Source organism: Crocodylus porosus, unplaced genomic scaffold (assembly GCF_001723895.1).
Source record: "Crocodylus porosus isolate Cpor-Errol unplaced genomic scaffold, CroPor_comp1, whole genome shotgun sequence".
NCBI classification, from domain to species: Eukaryota; Metazoa; Chordata; order Crocodylia; family Crocodylidae; genus Crocodylus; species Crocodylus porosus.
The window spans coordinates 71,613,728-71,624,937 of NW_017728949.1; the positions used below are offsets into that span (position 1 = coordinate 71,613,728).

The 11,210-nt window shown below is 40.5% G+C and overlaps 1 protein-coding gene across 1 annotated transcript in view; it reads right to left on the reverse strand.

Moving 5' to 3' along the window:
• The window catches only part of LRP1B (LDL receptor related protein 1B), a 1,585,724-nt gene that overhangs the window by 660,595 nt on the left and 913,919 nt on the right, over positions 1-11,210 (reverse strand). Inside the window, exon 17 of the mRNA XM_019553609.1 lies at positions 1,404-1,529. Within this exon, the coding sequence (XP_019409154.1) occupies positions 1,404-1,529 (126 nt within the window). The remainder of the gene's footprint in view (positions 1-1,403; positions 1,530-11,210) is intronic.

The window sequence follows — 11,210 nt, forward strand, 5'->3', positions numbered from 1 at the left end:
AGACATGGTCCTGCAAAGCCTCATTTAAATGAACACACCTTACAACCTTGCATGTATTCAACTGAGCACAGCTTATTCAATATACAAGGCTGTATCAGGTCTGGGCCAAACTATGATTATGCTTTAAAAACTCAAGTTATGAATATGCATATTTCACTACATAGCAGTTCTCCAATGCCCATCTTTTTTACTTAAGAGTACTAAAATGCATGCTGTCTTTTACCTGGTGTTTCACCTTTAGGATCATGTGAAACGGCTCTCAAAAAATGTACACTTTAAAACTGATTATGTTACTGGAAACCCCACTAGACAAGAGATTGATTTCTTCATTTGCTGTTACAAATGAGTATTTTCTCTCTTTTCTTTGAAACAACCAGCATACAGTTTCAGTACATAAATTAAGTACAGCACAAAAAGGAAAATGTTTCAGTAATTATACGTCAGCAGAGTTTGGTTTAATGACTGATTTGTCACTACAGAAACAAAATTAAGTGGAAGAAATACAAAATTCAATCCTCGGTCAGTTGAAATAAGGATTCTAAACATAAATTATAAATGAGATTTTTATCCTTAAAAATGGACAACGATCTGAACGTATCAAAGAGTGCTGAAGATGTATTGTAAATTTGCAAATGCATAGTAAAGAGGTTACAGACAAAGCTATAGTTCCACTTAGGGATTTTTTTGTAAGTACTGTCAGTCTTCCATAAATTTCAGTCAGTAAATATCTGTTAAATCACACAGTATGCATTCAGGGAGCACTTTTATATACATATGCATACTGCCAATCACTGACTCATAAAATACTCAAAAAACAAATACAAGCTTATTGTCTGATAGTCTGCATTTATTAGACTACTAGTGACCTTGCTGGCATAGTCTATTCTACCTATGGCTATTCTACATATTTCTGTGAAAAGAATGACTGATTTGGGGCTCCAAAATTTATTGAAATAGGCTTATTAACCTTGGTTCATCCTTTAAAAATACTGATTACTATTACAGAGAAATATTCACAGTGGTATTAAGGGGAGACTAAAGAAATAATTATATTCTTGTCAAGGTAAACAAAAAATAAATAAACTTACCAGTGAGATGACTTATATCACAGCATGCTAACACATAAAATTTTAATTGCCAAAAAGATTTAGCAGGGAGAAGACTGTGCCCAAGTAATGTTTTGACAGTCTACCCATATGGATAGATTAAGTGCCAAATTACTCTGCAAAGCAGAGTCAAGCACAAGGATTAAGTGATATATAATTTGTATTCTAGCCCTAGTGGCATACAAATCTGAATTCATTTAAAACGGCAATAATCAGATCACCAGCACTAGGCTGGTTCAGCTCAGTTCAGAGGGCTGCCCTGCATTTTTATTGAATTGGAGTTTATATAAGTTTTACCTGCACAGGTTTTATTTGATTCATCTTCATTATTGCCACAATCATTGGTTCCATCACAAAGCCACCTCTTGGGAATGCAGCGATTATTCTGACACTTAAACTGATCATCAGGACAGCTATGATTGACTATAGAGAAAGAAAAAAAAAGTCTAAGTATGTAATTAGAGAGAAGTTGCTGAAAACAATACACTGAATTGCACTTATTAAAGAATTTGAGATGCAATTAATACAATTGCCATCACATCTTAAAACTGTATTGCATATGGGAAAAAAACCAAATCCCAAAGACTCAGGGTCTCTCTACATGTGCAGGTGAAGGTGCAATGGGATCTAATGCACAATCCACACAATCATCCTTCCACACAAGCATGGCAGGAGGTGCTATCATGGGATCACACATTGGATCCCATTGCGCCCTGTCACTGGTGCAGGGAGAGCCTGGGATCCCCTGCCCTCCATAGCCCACATTGGCTGCAAGACTTGCAGTGGGAACCCTGCCACTGTTGTGAGCCATATGGGGTGTGGGGCTTGCAGCACTGGCAGCATTCTCCATGCTGCTCGCACTGCAAGCCCCACAGTTGACAATGCTGCCCCTGTTGTGAGTACTGTAGTCGACTAGGTTTGTAGCGGCAGCAGTGTTCTTCCCGCTGGAAGCACCATGGCTGACAGTGCTGCCACCGCTGCAAGCCTTGCCAGCTGTAGAGCTGGCAGCAGGTGGTGCACCCCTGTGGCTAGGAACCCCTCAGTTGATGGGGCTCTTAGCTAAAGGAGAGCAGTTGGCCACACATTCAATTAATGATGTGATTAGGGCAAGCTACAAAGGTATTAACATTTTGTGGAATAACTTTGTAGATTATTGCTTGTTTTATCATGCCATTAATTGGTTGAATAGGTAGCTAGGTCACAACTTAAGGTGGGATTATCTGGTTAATCACACCTTAAAGTGTAATGTGTAGATAGGGCTGGACTGATGGATTTAAAATATAACAAAAATATTTTACATAGCAAGAATTCTACATCAGTGTAAATCTGGACAAACTATTCAATTAAAAAATTACAAAAACCATGTGAGAGAGAGAACAATATGGTTACATAGCATTTTATATTCTATATAGGAAAAGATATGCAAAGAAAGTTGGTGACATACTGGCTGCACAGGGTTCACGATAAAACTTACACTGACTTGAAATGGGGCAAGATTTTGCATTACATTTTTCATAAAAAGTTCATAAAAGAGCCCAAATTGGGCTTTAATAAACAGTATTTATCAACTGAGGATCTTCCCATGACAACCAGTAAGTGATATGTAGCATTTTACATTAAAGATTAAAGTGGTTTGAGACCTTGGATGAGAACTGTGATAATAATGCAGAGATTTAGATTCATATTTCCATGAGTTTATGCTAGACTAGGATCATATGCCTTTTCAAAGTTTTCTTTTTCATTACAGATAGTTTGGAAATATAACAATGTAAAATAAAAATAAATCTGGTTTATAGCAATTATCTCATTTGAATACCAATTTATCAGGTCAGGTATAGCATGAAGTAACTTAATCATTTATAGCAAATTATTTTTAAAAAGCTTATTAAGCTGCTAAAGAAATGAACCTTAAGCATTGTTTATTACATTTTTCCATGGTATTTAATATGAATTTTATTATGTCATTATTTACAACTACATGTGTTCACACTAATGATCTGAGAATATGTAATTGTGAGCACTGTACATATCGACCTTCAATAAAACACTTTTATAAAGGCATTCATAACATAAAGAATAACAAGGAAAACATTAAAGATGTCCAACTAACCTACACAGTTATCTATTAACTTTTTAACAGATGGACACACCAGGGTTCCATCTTAATGGTAACCTGCTGTGCTTCATTGAATCTAAAAAATGAAATATAACCTGAACTTAACTTTCAGACTTTTTTGCATTTATCTCAAAGCTGACAATTTGAAGTCAAGTTTTGGTTCTCAATAATTTCAGTTCAGTGTAAGAAAAGTGTGCTATTTGTATACCTATTGAATATTAGTCTTATTCAGCAAGCAATACAAAACATTACTGCATTTAACTGTTTAGAGCTTGATCCTTCAGCTTGAAACTTTTGAGTTCTGTCTGAGAAGTAGGCCTTTTCCATACCTCTTTGATTTGGCCTCCAGTGGACAGAGAACTAGAAAAACAAGCCTCATCCTTTTTCTCTCTCAGACAACTGAAGGGTTCAACTTTGCAGACTACAGATTTCACTAGAACTTCTGTGTACAGAGGTGTAGGACTGGGCTCTATTTCCAAGCCTATTTCCTTAAATCAAGATTTTAAAAGGACTACCTATTGGACTTATTTTATGCCTGTTAAAGTTAGTGGAAAATGTCCCCTTAACATCAGTGTGCTTTGGGGGAAGTGAGGCATTGCATACACGAGATTTACATTTTTTAAAAGGTCAATGTCTGCAAAAAAGTAGGGAAAAAGGACACGTTACAACAGATTTAGTTTTCAATTATCACAAGGAAATAAGGGGGCAAGACTTACTCACTAACACAGAGCTATCCAATGATTCATATTGTAAGATAATGCTAGGGGTAATCATTAGGCCTCTGCGAAGCAGAAAGTATTTGCTTTGGATTCAGATTTGGCGATTCAGAGGGACAGTGATTTGATTCAGTGATTTGAATCACTGTCCCAATGTGATTTGGCTGAATACAAAGATTTTTGCTGCTCAATCTTATTCAGCCATAGACTATACAGGCAGGCAGTGCTGGCAGTAGCAGCTGGGGGAGCAGCCGGACAAGCCCTAACTTCAGCCAGCAGCCCTGGGAGAAATTGTGGCTCATCCGGCTGCTCCCCCAGCTACCCCCTCCTCCCACCAGGGTGTAGCAGACAGTGCTGGCAGCCCCAGGAGAAGCCAGGGGGGCTGGGGAGAATGATCAGGGAGCTGGGGGACCAAACCAGGAACTGGGGAATTGAACTGGAAGCTGCGGAGAAGCCTCTGTTCATTCCTCCAAACCCTGATCATTCCTCTCAGTCACCAAGGCTTTGCCTGGGGCTGCCAGCTCAAGCTGCAGCTCGTCCAGCTGCTCCCCCAACAAGCAGTGCTGGCAGCCCTGGGAAAAGCTGCAGGGGCTGGGGGAAATGATCAGGAAGCTGGGGGGGATGACTGGGGACTGAGGGAGTGATTGGAAGCTAGGGGATCGAACTGGGAACTGGGGAAATCAAACTGGGAGCTTGGGGGGAATGATTGGGCACTAGAGGAATGAACAGGGGCTTCCTCCCAGCTCCCTGATTATTCCTCCAGCTCCCCAATCATTCCCCCCGACCCCATGGCATCTTATGCCTTGCTCCAGCAGGGGAGCAGCCAGACAAGCCATGGCTTCTCCCGGGGCTGCTGGCTCAAGCTGTGGCTCATCTGGCTGCTCCCCAACCTGCTCCTGCTGGCACTGCCTAGTGCCTGCCTGTACAGTCTGTGGCCGAATCTCCAAATCTCTCTGAATAGATTCAGAGGCTTCCAATTTGGTTTGGAGAGTTTAATGGGTCTTCCGATTCAATTCAGATTTGGAGATTCAGCTGCTGAATTGAGCCGAATCTCCTCTGAATCAAATCGGCTACCAAAGCTTCATACAGCCCTAGTAATCATATGGACCCATTACTTGTAATTAGAGAGATAGTTATATTATATACAAAAAACCTTTGAGGTAGCAGATCCTCAATGAATTGTAGATGAATGATGGCAGTAATCTAGTGCGACAAATACTATATCATGAATCAAGGTCTAGACATTTGAAGTAGTAAGGAAAAAATATTTTTAGGTAAAGTACAGAGTCAAAAATCCCAAAGGGAAAATTGATGCAGTCTATGCAGGTTTCTCTAAGCTGCATTGATTGGATCAGGAGAGAATGTAACACAGTCCTCTATTGGTGTGAGGGGGGGAAACAGATGCCTGCACTGGCCAAGGCCAGAAGGCAGGAGGCGCTCCCTGAATTCTGCTGGGGGCGGCTGGGCTGAGCTGAGCCAAGTGGGGGCAAACTCCACCAACCCCCTCCTGTCACCACAGGCTCTCCCCTGCACCCAGCCCTAGACTTCCAGAATGGGTCACAATGGCATGCCTGGCAGCCCAGCTGGCAGCAGCATTAGGGAAACTGAAGCAGGCAGGGTGTGGGGGGTGGAGAGGAAGGAACTGAGGCTTTGAACTTGCCAGACCACAACATGGTGATCTGTAAGGTCCCTTCCAGCCCCTAAGTATGAAACTATGGCTCCTGGCTGGAGCAGGCAGAGAGGGAGTGTTACGAATTACGCTCTTAAAGTCACACGCAGTGTGCTCTAGGCTGGGGCAATGATCACGCAGAGCAAGTATCTAAAGTCAAATACAGAATTTTTATTCACTCGAGCAAGGTACCTCTACAGAGGGGGACCCCGCCTACCAGTTATAATACTTTTTTATAATTTTTAAGTGCATATACGTTAGTTCATGATTAGCTTGTGCTCCTAATCATCTATTAACTAAATCACTATTCTGTCCAATCAAGCAGCACTGTGGGCATGAACACCGAAGTTTAACTCATGAATTACATGCCTCCTATGTTTTGTCTCAAGATGTTTCTTTATCTAACAAAAACAAATCATGCCCGACTTTCAAGGTTCTCCTGTTGATGAGACTTCCCTGTTGACTGGATTTAGCTAGTTTCATATCTTATCAGTAACCCTCACACAGTACTCCTTTTCCTTTCACGCCGTCTCGTAAGTGCTGTGTCCACTTTTATGAAATGGAGGTGAAAGGACAAAGAAATGGCCTCACTTTTAGCATTACAAAGCCTTGCTTTAACCCTACAAGATTCATATACAGCAGGAGCCAACACAGTTACTTCCTTCAGGGTCTGCATGTCCCCAGCTTGGCCACCATACAGCCTTGGGCTGGTGGGTGAGAACAGGTGGAGCCAACACAGAGTCTTTCCTCAGGGTCTGCACAGCCCCCAGCTCAGCCAGCACACAGCCCAGAGCTGGCAGGGGGACACGGGGGAGCCAGCATGGAACCGTCCCTCGGGGGCAGCAACGCCCCGGCTCAGCCAGAGCAGAGCTCAGAGCTGGGGGTGGGGGGGAGGTGAGGGGAATGCAGGGGAAGCCAACACAGAGCCTTCCCTCTGTGTCCATACAGCCCTAGCTTGACCATTACGCAGCCCAGAGCTGGTTGGGGGTGGTATGGGGGAAGCTGACCTGGTGCTTCCTTTAGGGTCAATCACGGAGAGGGGGCTAGCAGGGACCTGAAAGTATCCTGGGATGCTGTGGGGGCTGCAACCTAACTTGAACTGGGAGGGGATCTGGGACAGAAGTTCAATAGATCAGTCTAACTGAAACTGATTAAATCTGATACTACATCCAGGTCTATCTTAAACCAGGTTCTACCATTTGAAACAAGTCTGTGTACTTAACTTCTGTTCTGTTACAGGTTTAGACTGGTTTCCAATCATTTATACTGGTTTACATGTCATTTCTGTCCCTAGATTTAAATGCTTTTAAAATTAATAAGAAATCTTTGTTATAATGCAAATATAGGGAGGCTTAAGGAAATATATTCCTAGCAGGTATGAAATTATTTACGATCTGAAAGTCATCAAAAGTCATTGTTATTACTTCCTATATAACTAAGGAATAAGAGATAATTTTTTTCCTTGATTCTAACACTATATATAGACAGCACCAAAATCTATGGCTCCAAAAAGCTAGCAATGACAAAAGAATGTATTCCCTCTCTACATTGCCTCTAATTTGCACCTTTTGGCTCTCCTTCTATCCCATATCATTATAGCTGAGCTGGAAAACTGAGGTGGCAGGGCAGAGGAAAGGAGTGCACCAAGGACAGTATTGTAAACTTCTAAGGTAAGGCAATCTTGTCTGTGTGCGGCCCCTCAGTCCCACTCGAATTTACTAAAGGAACTGGCTACAAAATTCACTTTCATAGACATCCAGTGGTTTATACAACCTTCATAGAAGGTGGAAGCAACAGCATCTTCTGTTCTAACCTTCAGATACTACAGTCCCTGATTGGTCTCTGGGTGGTAATAGTCTTAAGTTCTCTCTTTGTAGCTCAACTATAACAAAAAAAATGCAAGTAAAAAGACAGTTCTTCCCTTCAGCTTGAGGTGGAGAGAGGAGAAAATCATAGAATCATAGAAGTAGGGTCGGAAGGGGCCTTGTAGATCTTCAAGTCCGACCCCCTGTCTGGGCAGGAGAAAAAACTGGGCTCAAATGATCCCAGCCAGGTAGGCATCAAGCCTCCTCTTAAAGACCCCCAGGGTAGGAGCCAGCACCACTTCCCTAGGAAATTGGTTCCAGATTCTAGCCGCCCTGACTGTGAAGTAGTTCTTGTGGATGTCTAATCTAAACCTATTCTCCAACAACTTGTGGCCATAAAAGCTGGACAAGATCTTGCCAAAATGGTAGTTAAAGAAATATAGAGAAACAGATAATAAGGAAGAATCCCTTCTCTCAAAATTATGGATTGCTCATCCAAATAACCTTATATATATTGGGCTCCACAGGGTTTTTAAGGGAATACCAATCAGAGTTAGATAAATGAGGTGTTAGCTGTCCTAAAGGCACTACCCTTAGAAATATCTTAGTGAAATTCCAGTAAGCTGTGGATTGGGGTCACATTAACCGCTCCTCTGCGGTTTCCAGTTCCTGAACACAGCTGTTTTTTTATTGCTAGGGGGGCAGAAGCTAATGGTAGTATGGTCAAATGACAGTCTGAAGGACAACAGGCAGTTGGGACCCAAAAAAAGAGTCACTATGTCTGTAAATGCCAAAGTGTGGAACCAATTACTTGTCTGTCACTACAGTGGCAGATTGCTTGCAGTACCTTTTATCTTTTTTTTTTCCTTAGGAATTTTGTAGGATAATTTTGGTATTTCTGCTTTTGTGCCTTGTAGGTACATAAAAGGGTTAGAAGAGGCAACTTTGAAGATTTGTCCAGGCTATAAGACTCACAGACCCAGGATGCCCCTTCCTGTTCTGTGTCCTAGTGGGTGGCTCCCCATGGACCTTTGGGATCTCTACAACTACAGCGACTTCTACTGATAAGTCTTTGTAAATCCATACTCACTTTCATTGTAAATATATATATATATTGGTTATATATACACAGCAAACCAGCAGACTAGCAACCTGCTGAGAAGCAGGATAAATTAACCCACACTCAACTTTGTACTACTACAGCTATATTTCCATTGCTTAAGCTAGTTTAAAGCTAGCTTTGATATTATCTATGCTATATTGCAGCCTGCATTCTAGACATACCCCTGGTGTTCTCTACCCTTTCCAAATCATAGAAATAAAGGCTTATTTGCTTCCATTTAATTTTTTGCAGGAGGGAATGTTTCTCCAAAATGTCAAATGAGCTGTTTAGAAACTAAATTTACCGAGTATGAAATTCTCACTAAATCCTGTTATCTATTAGGAAACATACTTTGTATAATTTCAGAAGGGAAGAAAATAAGGGCCTGATCCCACAGTGCCTGTTTGGACGAGACTCCCACAGAGATGTTATTTGGGTCCTGTGACAAATGTGGGATTGGGTCCTCACTTTATTGTTAATAGAAGTACTATCAAAGCCAATAAAGAGTCTGGGATGGTTGCAGTGTGGGGGGACGGAAGGAGAAAATCAAAGGGATCAAAGATGTGAGAATAACCTAGAAACTGTAAGTTGCTCATCTACTGTAGTCAAGCGCACAGCCAAAATGCTACACCATATAGGCAGGGGCAAGGGCATGTGGTACGATAATGTTCCTAGCCTTTATGAATTCATTTCTATGTGCACACATACTTTTGGATTCCTTCATTTCCAGGTTAGAGATAACTATGGAGGTGAAGACTGATAATAGGTCTGCTTAAAAGTAAACATTTATCTTACTGCTGTGTTTATACTTTATCACCAAATTTTCTCTACTTAAGATGTACATTTCAGAGACATTTTAAATCAAGCCATGGCATAGACACATTTTCTTTAGAAAAGAAAAACATAACATCCATATAAAGGGCACAAGCTATTTCCCAATCTACCATAAATACACATAGCTCCAGTGAAATCATGGCAAGCTGTAAGATGACATGACAAGGACTTTAAGGTGTGCTCAGCTCCATTTTGTATCTTGGTTTAATAAACCTCTCTCTCCCCCACTGCCCCCACTTCACCTTTTCTTGCACTCTCTCTCACTTATCCATTCTTTATGGTAAGTTTTATTTTGCAAGCTAAAGATGTTTGGAAACATGACATTTAGAATTACAGTAATCTTTGCAAGCATATCCTTAACATTTTAGTAACTTTTATCCCTGCTTTCTGTATGATTCTCTCAGTGCGATTAAGGTTCAGCAAATATACAGAATGTACTGAGTGTGTGACCCTTTGCTAGCAAGCTGTGTTGAAGGTGTTTTGGAAGCACACTGTAAGGAAAGATTAATTAATGCCCTTAGCAACAAGGTGTTCCAAATCTGATAGTACTCATGAAGCAATTTAGTGCTCAATGTGACTGGAGAGCAAATCACTGGCATTATCTGGGTGATAAAGTCAGACTTTGAAAAGAACTATACACATTTTTTAAATCTGACGTACAAGCAACACTATTAAAATAAGTAAATAAATAAATATACAAATTCACTTTAATGTCTATACAATTGAATATTTCCCATTACAATTTGTTCTGCTCATATTTACATAAATCTCCAATTTAACCTAAACTGCAAGTGTAGTTTCAAGTTTAAACTACAACAGGAACCACAGGAAAAGGCTTGTTTTTATCCTGCTTTTTCAGGTGAAGTATGTGACATTTGCAGATTTGAAACCAAGTTCTGATTTCATTGTAAATCCAGGTAAATCCAAAGTAACTACCCTCAGTCATTCCAAATTAACAACCAGTGAATATCAAAACACACTTGGCCAACTTTACTCAAATAATTTACTTCATATAGTTATAAATAAGTATATCCTTCAGTTCAAGAGCTCTTGGTCTTAGAACAAGATAAACTATGAAAATGCTTAAATTATAGTAAAAATACAGCGTTGTGCTGAAAGCTTCCTCTAAAGCGTTACAATAAAATGACAGTAGTTCACAGTAGTGGAGCTCGTTCCTGGCTGAACACATCTGTTATTTTTAACAAGTACTAACTGCAAATGGAGAGAAAGCAAGGGAAGGGGAAAGTGCAATTAGCTATAGTGCCTGTACAAAGTGAAATAAGAACACACACAAATACTCATCAGACTCTCAGTAATGAGAGAGCGCGTTTTTTGAGTTGAGTTTTTGTTGTGCCTATTTAAAAGCATATGGAAGTTATTTCCTAGAACCTGAAACAAAGATAAGCTTTAGACTCCTGTGGTGAGGCAGTCACCTTTCCTTCAACCTCTTTATGTTATATAAAAGGATCAGAATAAGTAAATGAACCCTAACTGGATGCATCAGCATGTGTGCTTTACTGCGGAGTAGACCAATTAGCTCCATAGTAAAGCACTGCTGTTTACATGTGTGCCGGTTGGTATTAGGGCTCATTAAATTAATTAACTTGGCTACCATAAAACCTTATTTGGTCTAACATTAAGTTTTAAACACAGGGAATCTTGTTTCAGGGTTAATTTGTCTCCATGGGCACACACGAACACCCAGGAACCTTGCACATTCATTCAGCAGCAGAATCTGATCATTTCCTGGGTTTCAATGCTGCTAGCACCATCTGTGAAAGCATTTTATACTTAAATAAAAGTTGAGGTTTTTTTCTGACAATTGGAAGCTCCTTATCTTACATTCACATGCAAGTTAGATT